Genomic DNA, 19,171 nt, shown 5'->3' with positions numbered 1-19,171 from the left:
AATGAGTGCTTGCGCCTGTAATTAAATGAGTGTCTTGGGACTAAACTCACTGTCACAGCATGTAAAAGAAAGCACATCCTAGTCATGCTTAAGAGGCAAGATGTGCCTGTAGATATCCCTCAGCTATCTGAACACTCTTGGGCAGGGACTGAGTGGAGCTGGTCTAGGCGTCCACCTTCAGCACAAAGAGCAGAGGAGCAGGTTGTCCAGATTCTCGCCTTACTCAGATGGTGCAAAATAGCTGGAATTTGGTCTTAACTGGCTAGCTGTGAATTCCCGTAGCGTAGGAGTGCTCTGAGCTGATGTAAGATGGTATAGCTGGCTCTTGCACATTGTGAGAAGGGGGTGGAATGTGCCTGCATTATGCCAGTTCATACCTGGCATATGGTCCTATAGAGACCAGGGCCAGTTGATGTAAATTAGAGCAGCCCCTAAGCTGCTCCAAGTTACACTGATATGACTGACACAAATGTGTCATAAGAGTCAGTGAGGGGTTACTTTCTTCATCCCCGCACCACACCAAGCACATCTCTTTGCAGTACAGAATCTGGACCTATATCTTAAGAGATAAGCCAACTTTCAATGATAAGGGAGGTAGAATAATAATAATCAGGACAATGATATAAGGAGAAGAATTAATCTTCTATAATATGTATGCACCCAGCAATCCTGATCTCAGGTTTTATTTTTAGCAAAGTCCTCTCCCTTCCTTTGTTCATGTAAGAAAACATGTCCTGGTGGGTGGGGATTTTAATTGTAGCCCAGAATCTCATCTACTGCAAATACCCCCACCCAAGAGGCTATGCTAGAGTTTGCTGAGAGGTTTAGTTGCAGACCTCTTGCTGATTGATATGTGGAGGTTGTTACACACTGAGGAATCCAACTTCACTTCATTTTCTTGGTTCAGTTTCCCTGGTTCACTTTCCAAACTAGCTCCTTAGTAGAATATGTCTCCTCAGCTACCACCAGTAATACTCTGATCTTAGGCCAGACTGTTATTAACGTAATGATGGACCAAGCCACTCGGCAGGGGATGAGAGAGAAGCCCATAGCGGGTTATTCTCTGTTTCAGCATTCAGCGTATCCAGAGCATCCGTTTAGATTCTCTGAGGAAATGAATCCCATAAAGGATAGTAACGTAGTTCTCTTAGAAGAAAACAGCCACAGAGGTAGCCAGTCAGATTCCCGAGCCAGTAAAGGGAGTCAGATGTAAAGCTTTTTGAAGGAATTGCAAGTCAGGTTCCTGAAGAATGGCAAAGTAGAGGAAGGGAGTGGGGAGCAAGGAAGGCCCAGGAGTTAGGATGGTAGTTGGGACTTAGAAGACAGGTTCAGTTGTCTGCTGTGCCACAAACTTCCATGTAACCTTGGCCAGTCTCTTAGACTCTCTGTCCCTCAGTTCCCCATCTGTACAACAGAGATAAAAGCACTGCCCTACTTCACAGGGTATTGAGGATAAATATAATAAACGTTGTGAGGGGCTCAGATATTACAGTGATGGGGACCAGATAAGCACTTTTGCTCTATAGATGGCCAGTTCAATGTAAGATTTCTACTGTTTTCCCCTTAAGGTAGGATGAGTTATCCTCCTGGACTTGATGAGCTTGCAGGGGGATGAAATTTCACAGGCCTTAGTGAATTTAACCCTACAACTGACAGCATGCAGGCAGATTGTCACCCGCTGCACCATTGAAGTCAATGGGGTTCCATATGCGCACAGCAATTCACCCACATAATTGTAGGATTGAGGGAAGGGTTTATTGTATATTTGCAATATTTTGACACTGGGACCCTCCTATTATTTTCCAATCTGGCCAATATCACCCTCATTTTAAAACCTGATAAGAATCTCAAATACAGTGTGTGGGTCCTATTATCCCAGATTTTATTTCTTAATCTAGATGTCCAAATACTTTCCATGGTCGGAGCTTCACTCTTGAAACCTCTTTTGTCATCTGATCAAACTGAGTTTGACATGGGAAGGCGCTAAGTAATAAATAATAGATGATTGCTCTGTGCAATGGGCTCTTTGTATCTGGAAGTCTTTGGATGCAGAGAAAGCCTATGACAGTGTGGAGTGGGAATCTTCCGTCTTTTTCTTTTTTCTTTCTGAGCCTGTTGCTTTAATTTATGGCATAAGTTTAAATATCTATTCTAGGTCTTGTCTCTACTCCCAGAACTTCAGTGCTCTCCGACAAGGTATTCTCTAACTATTTCACCCAGGGAGGGGGCAAAAGTCAGGGTGCTGCTTTATCTGCAGCTGTCGAACCTCTCACTGAATGACAGTCTACTTCTGTCTCTAGAGATGGGGGATGTGTGAGGAAAGTTGCCTTTTACTTAGATTGTAAGCTCTTTGGGGGCGAGGATCATATTTCTTCTCTGTTTGTGCCTAGCACAATGGGATCCTCATCTATGATTGGGGCTCATAGGCACTACCGCAGTCCAAATATTCGATAATAATATATGCAGACATATTTTGTTGTTTAACCAAACATCTCTGGGGTGACTGATTTTATTGGCTATTTTAGTTCTTTCTCTGGGTTTTCCTAGAATTTTCCCCCTCCTCTCAGGCATTTTGACTCTTCCCCCACAAGGGAAAAGGGGGATAAAGTGGGATATAAAATAGTATTGGTGGTACTTTTATCAGCTCTCCCCGCAGCTCAAGGTCCACGCACTGGAGATGCCCGAGTGAGATGCCATTCACAGCAGCTTGCGGAGCGGTTCAGAGTGTGGCGACGTGTGCTGTACTCAGAGAGGGAGTGCATGTCCATGGCTACACTCCTTCCAGGGTGCTCCTCGCCCTGCAGCAGGCCATGTCTGCTGATTGGCGGGTGGCCCTATAGGCTCTGTGCCCTCTTTTAGACTGATTTGCACCCTTAAGGGAACTAGAAGGGAATGCAGTTTGGTTTGCAAGGGAAGTGAGGCTCCTTGTACCTTCCTTATCTCTTGTGCACCAGTTACAATCTGGCCTGTACTTTAGCAGTGTCCGTGGCTGGAGTCTCTGTAGAGACAGAGTGAGTTGGGTGCAGACAGACTGAGTGTTCAGCATTCTCCATGGATCGTACCTCCAGAGCCTGGATTCTCCCCAAGCCCTGGGGTATAGAAGGGAATTATTTTGCTCTCTGTGCACCTCCTGTAATGTCTAACAGCAAGACCAGCAAGTTCCCGCCATGGGAATGAGCTCCCTGGAGTTTAGCTGAAAGTATTCTGCTGCATCCACGACTTCCCGATATTCATTTCAGCATGGATGATGGTGTGTCCACAGCACTGGATTGGACATAAACAGACATTGAAGAACATGGTGAATGTGACAAATGCTGGGAAACCATCCAAAAGCATGTTTATTTTTTTTAAAAATTACTAAAATAGAGACTTGATTTAGGAAATGAGCATTTCCTGTCTGCCCTTTGGGTTCAGAGTAAATGCCTTATAGATTGCGTGTCAGCTAGAAAGTTCCTGAAAGTAGAGGTACAGTATGTGTACCTGGAGCCTCCTTTATTCCTCCTCTGAGTGTGGAAATGCTCAATGCACCCATGTAGTCGTCCTCCTGGCTAAGCATAGTGTCATTGTTGTTCCATCAGCAGGGGGTGTTTATGAAGGTAACTGTCCAGATCTCCAGCTCAGGTAAAGCAGCGTAACTCCATTGAAATCAATGGAGCTGAGCCAATTTACCTGCACAGACAGTCTGGCTCAGGGGATCATTATTATCGTTATTACAAAGTCTGATTTCCCCCCCCTTCTTAGGCTGACCCAGCTGGACACAAGAATGAAGCTTCTGGAACCATGGAAGTTAGCCCTTATTATTCTGGCCGTTGTGCTCTTTATGGCACTAGTCATTGGTCTGCTTGTATATTTTTTGCTCTTTGGTAAGTGCGACAGTCTTGCTATCATGAGTGAATTGTACGTGCTGGGAGTTTACTATTGTGATCTTTATGTGATGTACAACGGATGGAATTCACCCCAGGGCGTGAGCCCATTTAGGACCTTTTAGTCTCATGATAAGGGTGTAATTAACAGTTTCCTAAAAACACCTTTTAAAAACCAGCCATTTGTCTAAGGCAGGGATTTAAAGTTTCTGTCCATTCTATTTCTGTCTCCTGCGCTGGGGTCCAGGTAGAGCGGTTGATGGACAGTTATCACAGTAAGTCCGAGGTCTACTAACATCCAGCCACTGGAGGATTATGTTCCCGTTTTAGTGCTCTATGTAATGATGTCCCTGGCTGGGTTGTCTTCAGGGACTGAACCTAGGATGTCTGGATCCAAAAGCACAAGCCCCTACTGCTTCAGCTGAAGAAGCCACTCTTAGTTGTAAGGAGATTGCAAATTCATAAACTTCATACATGGTCCATCCGGTAGAGGGTGGCGCATAGAGCGGGCTGGGAAAGCCTCAAGTCGTTCTGTAGCTCTGGTTCTGTAATGCACGGTGCCTTGTGCTGTTTCTGCTTCAGAGTTGTAAATAAATGTAGGCTTGGATGCAATATCCTGGGTTTAATCCTCCACTTTACCCCTGTGTGGACCAATCCTTGCGCAGGGAAGTCCAAGTCCACTGTGCTGCCTCTACTGCTCCTTCTTGGGGATGGGGACATGCCAGGGCAAGGCATGGAGCAGAGGGGAAGGCTTGTGCCAGGACGGAATGGGCATGTGGCTGGTGTGCCTTGTATGCTGCCATCCCTGGCTAACAGAGTGGTCCCCTGAGCTCTCTATTGCAGCTGGCCTCCCTTAGAGCATCTTAAAGGCTCCTTCAGGTTAACACTGAAGACAAAAGTGAGCCTCTGGCTGCCCAAGGATCAGAGGAAGCCACCTTTGCCCACAGCACTGAGCAGAGCTTAGTTGCAGATCTAGTCCATGTAACTCCACTGATGTGGAATAAGTGAGATTAGAACCAGGAACCCAGATTTCTGTTCTGGGAGCCATGACATTGGCTACCTGGTTCTGCCACACTACCCATCTCCGAATGGTAACCTAGGCATTAACCTTTCCTTCTCTCTCCCTCTATAGATCAGGAGATGTACTTTTACAATGCGACCTTTAAAATCACTAATGTCCAGTACAGCCATGAGTTTGACAAGCACACCTCAAAAGAGTTCAGAGACCTGAGCACAAGCATCGAGATGCTGGTAAATCAGAACTTTTCTTTCCCCCACCAAAGGTGTCCCTGAACGTCCTGGGCTACATGACTGGAAACCAGAATGAGATGCTGTTCTACTCCAGGCCGTAGTGTTTGGGCTCCACCCAAAGGGAAGGACAGTCTGGGGGTAAAGAAGAGAGCTAAGAGTCAGGAAATTTGCATTTAGTTCCCAGCTCTGCCATTCACCTGGTGTGTGACCTGAGTCACCCAATCCCTCCATGCCTTAGTTTCCCAGTGGAAGAAATGAGAATGATAATTCCTCCCTCGTAAGGCTTATAAAGCAGGCTAAAACAATGAGGAGTCTTGTGGCACCTTCAAGACTAACACATTTATTTGCGCATAAGCTTTCATGGGCTAAAACCCACTTCATCAGATGCATAGAGTGCAAAATACAGTAAACGGTATATATATATGAAAAGAGGGGAGTTGCCTTACCAAGTGGGGGGTCATTGGCCTCGTTAGCACTACAAAAGTAACCAACTGTTGAGAATAGGCCACTTCCACCTTAATTGAATTGGTCTCGTTAGCACTGACCCCACCACTTGGTAAGGCAGCTCCCATCTTTTCGTATATATACCGGTTACTGTATTTTTCACTCCATGCGTCTGATGAAGTGGGTTTTAGCCCATGAAAGCTTATGCCCAAATAAATTTAATCTCTAAGGTGTCACAACGACTCCTCGTTGTTTTTGCTGATACAGACTAACACAGCTACGACGCTGAACGCAGGCTGAGATAATGCAATAGAAAGGACTGCCTTTCTCTGGCCCCATCTCCGCAGTATTTACTGTGTGTATTCTCACAACAGCTACTACCACTTCATTTACAGCAAGTCTGGGCCATGTAGGGTGACCAGACAGCAAGTGTGAAAAATCGGGATGGGGTGGGGGTAATAGGAGCCTATATAAGAAAAAGACCCCAAAATCGGGACTGTCCCTATAAAATCGGGACACCTAGTCACCCTAGGGCCATGCTGGAACAGCACTTTGGGAAGCGAGGGCCTGATCCAAAGCCCATTGAAATCAATGTGACTCTTTCCACTGGCTTCACTGAGTTTTGGCTCAAACCCGATGTTGGTGGTGTGTGAATACTGAGACATTGCAGTCCCGGTCAGTGTCTCACTATTGAGTCGCAGAGCCAGAAGCCAGGGCGGCATGCAATGCTAGCCAATTAGCCAAACACGGCACAGGCTGCAGTTCTCCGCAGCTGCTGAGGTGGGCACACGGTTGAGAATATGGGAACAGAAGCAACAAGTGGAAGCTCTCCTGTTGAGCAGAAAGCACATAATTCATAGCTCAGGGCAGCTGTCCCCTGACTCACTAACACGCTTGGGCGGGGGACCCTGATTAATGGGAAAAATGCATTCGCTCTCCCTTGTACGCTGTGATGTGTTAGTACAAGGTCAAACTGAGTACAGTGAACGGCTTCAACCTTACAAATGGGCCATGACTGCGCCATGCCAGTTGGATGGTTCTTTGAAGGCAAGACGTGGGTCGGATGAAGGACATTAATCTATGGGCTTTGACAGGGTTAGGAGCCTGAGCACTGTAGTCTTGTATTCTGGATGCTCTCTGAACAGAACGCCTTAGCTGAGAGTGCACTGCTCTTACACCCGATTGTGTTGTTTCACAAACATTTTCTATCCTTTTAACAGGTGACCAATACATTTCGAGCCTCCATTTTAAATAAGAAGTACATCAGGTCCCACGTTGTCAATCTGAGGTATGTAAAATGAAATGCCACTTTCTTCCTCAGCAGGTCTGTTTCCTGCTGGAGGTTAGCTCAGATGAACCTTTCTCCCAGTCTGGGGCGGCCAGGCAGCGTGAGGGCAGGGGGAACGCACACTGTCGCCATCAACCAGAACTTTTCAGTATCAAGATGCCGCCCTGGAGGCTACTCCGCCTGCACAGCTTGCAGTTGCGGGGAGTATGGCTGCCCCTTGCCCGTTCTGCAGTCACTTACACCTGTGCAAAATGGGTATAAAAGGCTGCCGTGCTGAGCTGGTATAAGTGTCTGCACAGGATGCAGGGCAGCGGGAGTCAGAGGAAGGCCCAGTGCCTCTGTCTTTCCCACAACAGTGTCTTTATGGTCATTGACCCCCAAGAAGCCAAGATTGAGCACTTAAGGCAGGGGTCCCCAATGTGGTGCCCGTGGGCGCCGTGGCATCTAAGTGCATCTGCGTACTGGCCGGTGGATGAGCATCTGCCGAAATGCCGCCGACAAGCTGCATCATCCAGAGGCGTCGCAACCGAAATGCTGCCGATTTGCGGTGGCATTTCGGTGGCAACGCCTCTGGATGATGCTACTTGTCTGCGGCATTTCGGTGGTGACGCCTATTGATGTTGCCGCTTGTTGGCGGAATTTTGGTGGATGCTTGTCTGCCGCCAGGGTCCTCTGTGACTCGTCATCTGGCGCCTGCCAGACGAAAAAGGTTGGGGACCACTGACTTAAGGTATCCACTTGACCCAAGAGGAGCAGAGAACTCTAGCGGGACCTGACCCAGTTCAAGGTCTCCAGATTGCTCTGCAAAGTGGCCCAGTGTAACAGGATCTTTCTTGTCTCGATGTCCCCGGAGTGGATTCAGTGAACCTTATATCAGATGCTCATAAGTGGAGTGGAGCATGCAATGTGATAGAGCAGTGCAAAAATAAGAAAGGCCCATGCAGTTTTGAATAACCTACCCAGAGGCCGCATCATGGGATAGGCAGGCTGCAGACTACAGCTGCTCTATAGCACGGACTACACTACGCGGAGCTGGTGTGAATGCCGGGGGAATAGTGTGTTCAGGTCCAGGTGCTTTGTTACCAGAAAGATACTGACAATTGAGAGGGGGTTCAGTGCTGAGCTACAGAAGTCGTGAAGTTGCTGGAGGGGGATTTGCTTTCAAGACGAGAAGGAAATAGTTAAATACATGGAGCTTCACTCAGTGATGACTAAAGGCTGGGGACCATATCCAGGGCATGATCACTAAAGGAGGAGAGGAACCGTTGAGTGCTGTGGAGCAGTGGGTGAAATTAGGAAAGGGTGAATTTAGGCTGCAAGGGAAGTGGTGGATGCTCCATCCTTCAACACACTTAATTCAGGTGCCTAAATGAGAGCTGTTGGGCGTGAAGCTCTTCTGGTTACTGCGACATGGTTCCAATGGCCATATGTCATCTTGTGACCATGACGCACATGGTCGTGCACTGAGCTCACCCTCACCACCATCGTCAGGCTGGAGTTGGGATGTTGCTCTCCTTAACATCATCCTTTGTCCCCGTCCTTTTCTTTGCTCTCGGCGAGATTCCCACTGACCTCCCCGATCACTCTGACAGGATGAGCTCAGTCAAAATCCCCTGCTAGCTGCTTAGATGCTTCCCATCCCCCTGTCGTCTTCTATTGTGTGTCAGTCCCCAGGTGAGGCCCAGAGGACCTAATGAAAACTCAAGCCATGTAGAAAGAGAGGACAGGTAGCAAACACGCTCACTCACCTGTCTTTAATGTCATGTTGGTTTGCAGCCCAGATGCCAGCGGAGTGTTGGTAAAGCTTGTGCTGATGTTTGAATTTGCCTCAAACGATAACAGAGAGGCTCTCTCGGAAAGAATCAAGAGCATTTTGCTTAGGCGGCTGCAGACGAACACAGGGCACTTGGAAATTGACCCCTCAACTTTTAATTTCTCAGGCAAGTTTCTTGAGCTTTCCCTTTTCTCCTTGATTTTGCTGCTCAGGCCTCCCTTTCCTCTGTGCAATGTGATTTTGTTTTATAGCCTTGATATGAGTCCCTGCTGTTTCCTTCTTCCCTCTTCCCAAACAGCCCTGCCACCCTCATCAGCTGACAGCCTGGGAGGGTACTATACAACTATGACAAGGATACAGCTGATGCAACTTTACCTAGTGCCACTGAAGTCAGTGGGCCAGATTCTAAGCAGACATAATCAGTGTGACCCCATCTGCACTGATTTACACCAGCAAAAGCTCTGTCTCCAGGTTTCTTTGTTTTCACAGCATTTTGCTTCTGCTTTCAAATTTTCTAAACCAATGGTGCGAAGAGCCTTCCTGTTGGTTCACCTTATGTCTCCTGTTTTGCAGCCTCCCTTCTGGACTTGTTTCTTCCCACAGTTAGCCCCAGAATCCATATTGAATGAAGATTGCTTTTGTGTCCTTCCGTCATCTCCCTTCCCAGCCTGCCACAGAGAAAAATGGATTTTGGTGTGGATGCAAATGAATAAAAGGTCACTTCTCCACTCTGTGGTCAGGTGCCCAAATATAAAGCCGTCACACTATTAAAAATATGCAAAACTGGCAGCATTCCACAAAAGGGTCCCTGGTTTTCTGTCCTCGCTGTTATCATACGACAGAACTGGGCAGGACACTTTTCTTATCTCATTGATAATTTTGAGAGTTCAAAACATTTTCCTATCTTGAATCAGGATGAAGAGTCCATCTCAGATTTTTGCAAACAAACAAAAAGGGTTTGATTTGGGTCTATTGAAATATTTGGTTTCAGTTTTCAGCTCCCGCCCTCCCCCCTTTTTTTGTCTAATTAGTTTACTTTTTGAAACACTTATTTTGAACCCCAAAACCAGAATTTTTTCATTTTAGAAAATGTTGAAACAAACCTTTTGACAATTTTGAAACTTTTTTTCAAAAAATGTTCACGTTGGCAGAGTTGTCAGAACCGACCCTGTTCCACAAAGTTTTGTTTTTGACGAACTGGCATTTTTCATCTATAAACATTTCATCAAAAAATTCCCTGCCTGCTTCATTGACAGTCCCCTACTCAGTGAGTTTTGTAGCCTAAAGCTCTTGATCTCAAGGGACTGTAATATTCCCCAATGAACGTCGGATTGATCACTTAGCATCAGAATGCAGCAAATGATGCAGTTGACCCATTTGGCTCATCAGCCTGGTCCAGTCATTTTATACTCTCTAAGGAGATTCCGTTATTTTGGGGAAAAGCTGTAAAATAGAATTAATCGGAGAAGTGTGTTTTTAAATACTTTGCAGGGTATATTCTTAAGGCAAATACACCTTGTAAAGCAAGCTTTTCCATTGGTTTTAGAAATAACGGTGTTATAATTTTGACAGATCAAATGTTACAGATCTGTCACTTTAAGGATCTCCGTTTCCCACTTGTCTTGCTCCCTCTCTTGTGTTGCTGTAGACTGAGGCACTTCCATGCAATACATTAGGCTCTTGTCTTGGCATGTGAATAGGGCTGAGCTTTATTTAGTCTCTCTTCCTTTGGGCGAGGAACCGCCCCCTGTTCAGGGTGAGTACCTGGGAGGAAAGAAGAGGTAAACACCTGCACCATCATGAAGTGCCGCCTTTCTACATACTGCCAGCCCCATGCATGGAGCCACCCAATCCCTCCATCCTGTGATAATGCAATACACATCTAAGCATGTCTCCTGGTAACAGGAATCCGGGGTTGTAGAAGAACACTTGAATCCCTAATGGGCTGGAGACACCGACCCCACTTCATCACCACACTATTTTAGACTATCCCTTGCAGCTAGGTACAGGCCATATGGGTATGTGGAAGCATCAGGAGTAACCATGACAATGCAGGAGCACTGGGTCAGACTCCATGCTTGCTGGATCTTGGGGTCTTCCCAGGCTGAGCTAATAGCCAGCCGCCGTTCCGTTGTAATGGATGGAATGCTTCCAAGGAATGGAGTCAGATCCAGTTAACATGGTTTCCTTATGGCCCTCCTTGGAAGAGAAGAAGCTTTTGTGTGTGGAGCAGAGAAGCTGGTGCCTCTCACCAGCACGTGAGATTTGCCCCGCAATGAGTTGGAGTGTAGTTCTCCATCTCCCTGGACAGTAACTCTCCCATGTGGGTGTCTGATTGCTGACAGTGAGAATTATGCTCATACTGAGCTGGCGAGGCCTTGGCAAAGGTACTTAAATAACTAATTGTGCTGATATGTTGCATGCAACCAGATAGTTTTTTAATGATCCAATTACAGGCAATGGTTACTTTTTAAATTGCAACACCGAGATATAATCTGATCAGCTTTCTAGCTGTGAAGGCTATCTTTCAGTTGCTTTTCTTGATTATCCTGGCCTCAACATAAGCAACGATGTCAGGATAATTATGCTAGCCATATTGTGTAACTTGTAGGAACACAGGAATTGCTGCACTGGATCAGGTCAGGGGTCCATCTTGCCCAGTATCGTGTTTCCAACAGTGTCTAATACCAGGTGCTCCAGAGGAAGAATTACTGTAACAGAGCATTATGGAATAATCTGCCTTTATGGGAAATTTCCTCTTATGCCAGGCATTTAGTGGTTAGTTAATCCCTTGAATCAGAGGAGATTATGTCCATTATATATCTTTCCTATCTAATAAACCCTGTGCATGATCTCATTATCCATATCAATGGCTCTAACCCTCTTTGGAATCCTGCTAAACTCCTGGATGCAGCGGTATCATGTGGCAATGAGTTCCATAGATTAATTGTGCATTATTTTTGTGTGTGTGTAGTGGGGGAATCCTTGTATCAGTTTTAAATTTGCCACCTGTAATGTAATTGATTGCCCTGTTGCTCTCTAGTATTATGAGGGAGAGCAAATAGGGGTGTCCATTCATGAGATTGTCATGTAAACTTTCTATAAGAAAGAGCAGTCGCTGATTACAACTTGGATCCAGCAAATGGTGATGTCCGTGACTTCCAGCCTTATCTTATCTGAACTAATCCATGTAGGGTTTTATACCATGCTCATCCGCACAGCATGTTAGCAGTTGGTTGCATTTACAGGGTTACTTTAGACCAGTGCTTACAGACACTCCATCCAAGACCAGTCTTGAAGCCAAGTGACTATCTGAGGGCTCGTACTTGGGGGACCCCACAGTAGCCTAATCAAGTCCCAAATAGACTTACTAACTGTGAAATCCCCCCTCAAATAGTAAGGCATGTTCATCTGTCTCCTATTACAATACCCCTGGCACCACCCCAAAACAATCATCACTTATGTCCCACAAGGACTTTAAGGAAATCCACCCTGACCAACTGAGACAGGAAGTGTGAGCTGTTCTGACTGTCTGCTGTGTGTTCATTTCAGGGATGAAGAAGGAAAATGGAGAACACCTTTTCAACAACTGTAAGTACAAGCAGTTGTTGGGCCTTAGGGACATGCCATTGTGGGGTTCCATGCTTTCTGGGTGTCAGTGACTTCTACATGAGGTGTGCTCAGTCTATAAGCAGAAAGGTGATTCTTCTGACTGACCGTGCTATAAAATCTGCAGGTCAGCCTGGCACCCAGAAAGGGGATTGCCCAGCTGAAATGCAGGTAACAATTCTGTTGAGGGTGCATGAGGCAGAAGAGAAATCAGCTCACTTTCTTGTAGCTGGGTTGGCGCTGCAGGGCTCATAGGACTAGGTGTTTGGACAGTGGGGTGATGTGGGGGCCATATACGTACCTAGGCATTGTCTACATGGGGACTTATCCCCTGTGGCTGAAACGGAGGTGATGTGTGGTGTTTAGGAAGAAGTAGGGACAAGCTTCCCCCCCCCTCCCCGCGCTCCGCTGGTGACTAGCTTGCATCTCCTGGTGGCCGTGGGCTCCAGAGAGGTCTCTCTAAGAGGGGAGGAGGTGACTTTAGTGCTGATGAAAGAGAGCAAGTGTCCTGCTTCTTGCCTCTTGGACACATGGAAGAGTGAGGAAGCTTTTTTGGTCCTTGCTGCTCCTCCCGGCTGCCGCTGCTGCTCTTTCTCCTGGTCGTTTAGAAGTGTTAGGGGGTGGCCTTCATGCCAGAGTACTGGCTAGCTCCTTTCCCCTTCCCGTGGGCCTTAAAGAGGGTGCTGGAGAGATGGCCCTTTGATCCTCCCAACCTCTGATTGTAGGGCTTCCGCAGCACCCGCTCAACGGGCCGACCCCATGCTTAACGTTACGTGTGAGAGTAAGTCTGTAAGTCTGTCCCTTAATCTAGCTGGACCTCGGTTCCCTACAAAAAGTGTATTATAATAATACCCCTTGTCTCCCAGTCTGTGTCTGCCTTGTCTAGTTAGACCCTAAGGTCTGTGGCGCAGGAACTCTATCTGTGTTTGTACAGGGCCTAGCGCAGGGGTCGGCAACCTTTCAGAAGTGGTGTGCCGAGGCTTCATTTATTCACTCTAATTCAAGGTTTCGCGTGCCAGTCATACATTTTAACGTTTTTAGAAGGTCTCTTTCTATGAGTCTATAATATATAACTAAACTATTGTTGTATGTAAAGTGAATAAGGTTATTAAAATGTTTAAGAAGCTTCATTTAAAATTAAATGAAAATGCAGAGCCCCCTGGACCGGTGGCCAGGACCCGGGCAGTGTGAGTGCCACTGAAAATCAGCTCGTGTGCCGCAGGTCACCTACCCCTGGCCTAGCACAATGGGGCCCTGATCTCTGCCGGCCCCTCTAAACAGAAGCCAAAATTATTCCCTAGCATATATTTTCAGTGCCTCCCAGCCCTAAGTCTGTAGTGTTTAAAAACAGGATCCACGCACATTCTAGCCATTAATGATCACGTGAGGGACAGAGAGATTGATTTTCTTCTGGCAACAGATGTAACTGATATTATTTGTACCTGGTGACTCAAGAAGTGAAAGATTTATTTGCAGGAATCCCTAGTAGGCAATGTACATTGCATCAGTAGAGGCTGGTCTAAAACTCACTGAAGTCAACAGAAAGACTTCCACTGACTTTGCATCAAGCCCATAGTCTTTGGGCTTTTTGCCATATTATTATTCAGCATTGTAGTTAGGCTATTGGTGCATCTCTTTGGAACAGGGTAGTTAGGTGGGGTGTTGCAATTTCAGTAACGATGGTTGAAGTAGTTCCCAGCTGTTCACGATTCATGGACTTGACAGTGTCACTTTTTTGCAGTTTTATACCAGTTTTTATTCTCCATTGTGCATTGCTACTAGCTCAGGGACTCTGCAGTAATGGAAAGGAATGGACGTACCTGTCCTACAGGTTTTCAGGACACAGTGTCTGCAGACAGATCCCATTCGCAGCACCGTGTCTCATGTACGTGCTGGGATGCAGGTCCTGGCCCTGAGCTGTTAAGCTACCTAACAGATATGGTATGTACGAGCTGTGATGGCTCGTATCTCCCCACCCATCCCGCTGACAGGTGGGAGGGTCCCTTGTTCTGCTGCTTTGATTGCTTGATTCATCCCTCCTCCCTGCTGCTGCCTGGGGAAACGTTCCTTTGTGCTGGAAGCCTGCCACTCAACTTGTTTGTTCCTAAAACTTTGTTGGGGGGGGGGAAAGGTATTTTCATTTAGCTCATACAAATATGTGGAGGCATAGGCCACCTGCTGGTGAGGTGCCACCATGAACACTGAGTTGCAGAAATGACACCCACAGTCATACCTGAGAGGCATGGACCTACCTGCCTGGAGCTATCTGTCACCATCGGGATCTATCTTTTGCAGAGGTTAGCCTTTGGAGAACATGCCTCTGTCCGGCTATCTAGCTGCCATACTGTGCTGCTGTGTGTGACCAAGGTGAGAGCTTTCAAGGTGGCAATCCTACCACTGCTGGATCCATCACCATCCCTGAAGTGGAATGAAGGAGTTCCCTATTGCTCCAGCTGCTGGTTTCTCTCCAACTCTGGTCGTGAAGGAGCTCCACTGAGTAGCTACAACTGGCTGCAGTAGATGTATGTCCACCTTGCTCCCCACAACAACTCTGCCTTGTTTAGTGGTTTGACAATAGGTTCCAGCTGTGTCAGTCCACCAAGTGGGCATTCCCAGCCCTTGGGACTTGCATGTTAGCGCTGACTGAGACTGATGACAGCAGCACCACAGATATGCTGAGAATGTTCAGCTCCTCGCTGCTGTATCCTTGGAGTCTTGGTGTCCGCCCGGCTGTGTGTGGCTCTGTGCTGCATGGACAGGTTGTATATTCTGACTTTGAGAGCGGTCCCATGTAGAGCTGAGTGAGAAATGGTTTTCCCATCCCATGAAAATGGTGTGGGACTTCCTGTTTTGCCCTGGGATGAAGCCAAGGCCCCTTGAACCTTTTCAGAAACAAATGAGAGGGGCAGCCCCCAAGGAGAACCAACAGCCTGGGGGTCCAGGCACTCACTTGTGATGTGGGTTCAAGACCCTGATCTATATCTGGCAGAGCACAGGCTAGAAAATGAGTCACCCATGTTATATCCTTGGGGGCAGCCGGTTTAGGAAGAAATCACTTGAGACCAGACAGCTAACAAAACTACCATTTTATTTACAGACACAGAGCTCACCCAACCGGCCGAAACAGGCTGGGCTATCCCCTAATAATCTAACTCAGTTGCCATAGCAACAAAAACCATGACAACCAAATACACAACAACCCACAGCCTGGGGCGCCGGAACTGGGGCAGCCAGGGGGCCATGGCCTCATCACTTTTAAAAGTGAGAGGACATAGTGCTCCCACCTTTCACCAGTCGTAAGGGTGAGCAATGGGTGGGAGGAGGCAGAGAGGAGTGAGTGGGGCAGCATGGGGGCGGAGCCTTGGGGGAAGCGGCAGTGTGGGGGCGGGGCCTCAGGGGAGGGGCAGGGCAGGGCCGCAGTTTGGATGCCAGTGCCCCCCCCAACACACACACTTTTAGGGAGCTGCTGCCATTCCTGGCTCTAAACACCACACCTTTGGCTATTCTGGGATGGTGATGGGGTTCATGTCTCACACTCACCCATAGAAATTCCATCCTGGACCTGAGACGACATCCTGATGAACGTTCTGGTTTTGACAAATCCGGATTTTCCAAAGGAAAAGAAGTTTCACTGAAAAATCCCCGGCCTGCTCTAGTTTCAAATGCAGACTGGACTGCACCTCTCCTGGTGGATACGGCTGCCTCCAAAAGGACCAGGCAGCTCTGAGATTTGTTCACAAATGTCATCATGGATGGAGTGAGAGCCTGGAGTCCCTGCTGGTCTCCTCCCTGTAGGAGGAGTTGCCCACAGTTCTGAGTCCCAGGTGGATGCTGGTAAGAGCTCTGCTCCCAGTGAGAGCTGCTGGGTACTGAGCACTTCTACAGATCCAGATATGGGTGTCTGTATATAGGCTGCTTGCTGGATCTACACTGCTCGCGCTGGCGCATCCCAAGGTATCAGCTAGACCTTATGCATTGGGCCCAAGGCTTTAAAGTCTTGCTTGCCGCAGTGCATACCCTGTTGGTGCTTGACACAGCTCCTCCCTGGTTGTGTAATTACTGCCAGCAAAGCGCTGAGCATCCCACTTCTCACCTGATATGCAGCCAGCGTCCAGAAGCAACTGACGGAAGCCTCCGATTGCTCCAGACCCATTCCTGCTCACAGTGATAGACGGGGACCCCCAGCGACAGCCGGGGACAGCGATAGGCCTCGATGTCTTCTTTCAGTCAGAGCTCTCTGGTCTCGTGAAGGGTTTTGTGCTCACCCTGGACTGACAATGCACCATCCTGCTGCTAGTGCCGCGTGTATGCGCAGTCAAGCCTTGCACTGTGACTCCGAGGACGGAGTGACCAGCTGTCCCAGTTCAGCCTGAGCTGGCAGCTTTTCCATAACCGGTGCTGATGCGTGCTCTGGCTATGTCAGTGCTCCACCCCGGGCATTGACCCGCAACATACCGTACCTGACTGAGGTCTGGGGGACCATGTGGAAGATGATGTTCAGGGCGGATACTTCGATACTGAGACCAAATATAGCTTCACTGGGGAGGAAGAGAAAACCAATGACCATCTCCCAGGCCTTTACACAGGTCACAGAGACAAGGCTGAGGTCATAGCTTTTATTTGGGGATCACCCAGACCCCTGTTGTTGTGTGTATTGCAGCAGTGGCTAACGGCTCTAGCTGAGATCAGGGCCCCATTGTGTGGGGTGCTGTACAAGCACAGAGTAAGAGACAGGTCTTTGTCCCAAAGAGCTTACCATTGACACAAGGAGAGAGAGGAAACAGGTAAAGTGACTTAGGTCATACAATAGGTAAGTGGCAGAGATGGGACTAGAACCCAGGTCACCTGAATGCTTGTCTAGTTCAGTGCCCCATTCTTTGGACGCCGGTGCCTCTCGGCAAGGCAGACCTATTGTGGTACTTGGCGATGGGGGGTTCAGGTCTGAACCACTGGCTGTTGAAGCTGTGGCACCATCCTCATACTGTACTGAGACTGTTGCTGAGGTGGTTGAAGACATCTCTGCCTAGCGTTGCCTCGGGCTACACAATATGATGCAAGAGCCTTCTGTTGCCTCAGGCAGGAGTTTCTACAGGCATAAGTTTAAAGGGACAGTGCCTGTGAGCAGTGGTTTATTCTGGGGCCTGACTTCATTCCCGCTGAGCACTATGTGACTCTGCAGTTGGCATAGAGCTCACTAGTGAAACACTTGCAGAGTTCATAGAATCATAGAATCTCAGGGTTGGAAGGGACCTCAGGAGGTCATCTAGTCCAACCCCCTGCTCAAAGCAGGACCAAACCCAACTAAATCATCCCAGCCAGGGCTTTGTCAAGCCTGACCTTAAAAACCTCTAAGGAAGGAGATTCCACTACCTCCCTAGGTAACCCATTCCAGTTCTTCACCACCCTACTAGTGAAAAAGTTTTTCCTAATATCCAACCTAAACCTCCCCTCTGCAACTTGAGACCATTACTCCTTGTTCTGTCATCTTCTACCACTGAGAACAGTCTAGATCCATCCTCTTTGGAACCCCCTTTCAGGTAGTTGAAAGCAGCTATCAAATCCCCCCTCATTCTTCTCTTCTGCAGACTAAACAATCCCAGTTCCCTCAGCCTCTCCTCATAAGTCATGTGCTCCAGCCCCCTAATCATTTTTGTTGCCCTCCGCTGGACTCTCTCCAATTTATCCACATCCTTCTTGTAGTGTGGGGCCCAAAACTGGACACAGTACTCCAAATGAGGCCTCACCAGTGCTGAGTAGAGGGGGATGATCACATCCCTTGATCTGCTGGAAATGCCCCTACTTATACAACCCAAAATGCCATTAGCCTTCTTGGCAACAAGGGCACACTGTTGACTCATATTCAGCTTTTCGTCCACCGTAACCCCTAGGTCCTTTTCTGCAGAACTGCTACCCAGCCATTCGGTCCCTAGTCTGTAGCAGTGCATGGGATTCTTCCGTCCTAAGTGCAGGACTCTGCACTTGTCCTTGTTGAACCTCATCATATTTCTTTTGGCCCAATCCTCTAATTTGTCTAGGTCCCTCTGTATCCTATCCCTACCCTCCAGCGTATCAACAACTCCTCCCAGTTTAGTGTCATCTGCAAACTTGCTAAGGATGCAGTCCACACCATCCTCCAGATCGTTAATGAAGATATTGAACAAAACCGGCCCCAGCACCGACCCTTGGGGCACTCCACTTGATACCGGCTGCCATCTAGACATGGAACCATTGATCACTACCCGTTGAGCCCGACCATCTAGCCAGTTTTCTATCCACCTTACCGTCCATTCATCCAGCCCAGACTTCTTTAACTTGCTGGCAAGAATACTGTGGGACACTGTATCAAAAGCTTTGCTAAAGTCCAGAAATAGTACATCCACTGCTTTCCCCTCATCCACAGAGCCGGTTATCTCCTCATAGAAGGCAATTAGGTTAGTCAGGCATGACTTGCCCTTGGTGAATCCATGCTGACTGTTCCTGATCACTTTCCCCTCCTTTAAGTGGTTCAGGATTGATTCCTTGAGGACCTGTTCCATGATTTTTCCAGGGACTGAGGTGAGACTGACTGGCCTGTAGTTCCCTGGATCTTCCTTCTTCCCTTTTTTAAAGATGGGCACTACATTAGCTTTTTTCCAGTCATCCGGGACCTCCCCCGATCGCCATGATTTTTCAAAGATAATGGCCAATGGCTCTGCAATCTCATCGGCCAACTCCTTTAGCACCCTCGGATGCAGCGCATCCGGCCCCATGGACTTGTGCTCGTCCAGCTTTCCTAAATAGCCCCGAACTACTTCTTTCTCCACAGAGAGCTGGTCACCTCCTCCCCATACCGTGCTGCAGAGTGCAGCTGTCTGGGAGCTGACCTTGTCTGTGAAGACAGAGGCAAAAAAAGCATTGAGTACACTAGCTTTCTCCACATCCTCTGTCACTAGGTTCCCTCCC

The 19,171-nt window shown here is 47.8% G+C and overlaps 1 protein-coding gene across 1 annotated transcript in view; it reads left to right on the top strand.

Annotated features, from left to right (window-relative positions):
• LOC123370757 (transmembrane protease serine 11E-like) overlaps nt 1-19,171 on the top strand; it is a 56,785-nt gene that overhangs the window by 24,694 nt on the left and 12,920 nt on the right. Inside the window, exons 3-7 of the mRNA XM_045017548.1 lie at nt 3,742-3,863; nt 4,996-5,114; nt 6,779-6,846; nt 8,623-8,786; nt 12,173-12,211. Of these exons, the coding sequence (XP_044873483.1) occupies nt 3,764-3,863; nt 4,996-5,114; nt 6,779-6,846; nt 8,623-8,786; nt 12,173-12,211 (490 nt within the window). The 5' untranslated portion in view covers nt 3,742-3,763. The remainder of the gene's footprint in view (nt 1-3,741; nt 3,864-4,995; nt 5,115-6,778; nt 6,847-8,622; nt 8,787-12,172; nt 12,212-19,171) is intronic.

The sequence above is a fragment of the Mauremys mutica genome, chromosome 5 (genome assembly GCF_020497125.1).
Source record: "Mauremys mutica isolate MM-2020 ecotype Southern chromosome 5, ASM2049712v1, whole genome shotgun sequence".
Taxonomy (NCBI): Eukaryota; Metazoa; Chordata; order Testudines; family Geoemydidae; genus Mauremys; species Mauremys mutica.
This window is presented reverse-complemented; position numbering and strand designations above follow the sequence as displayed.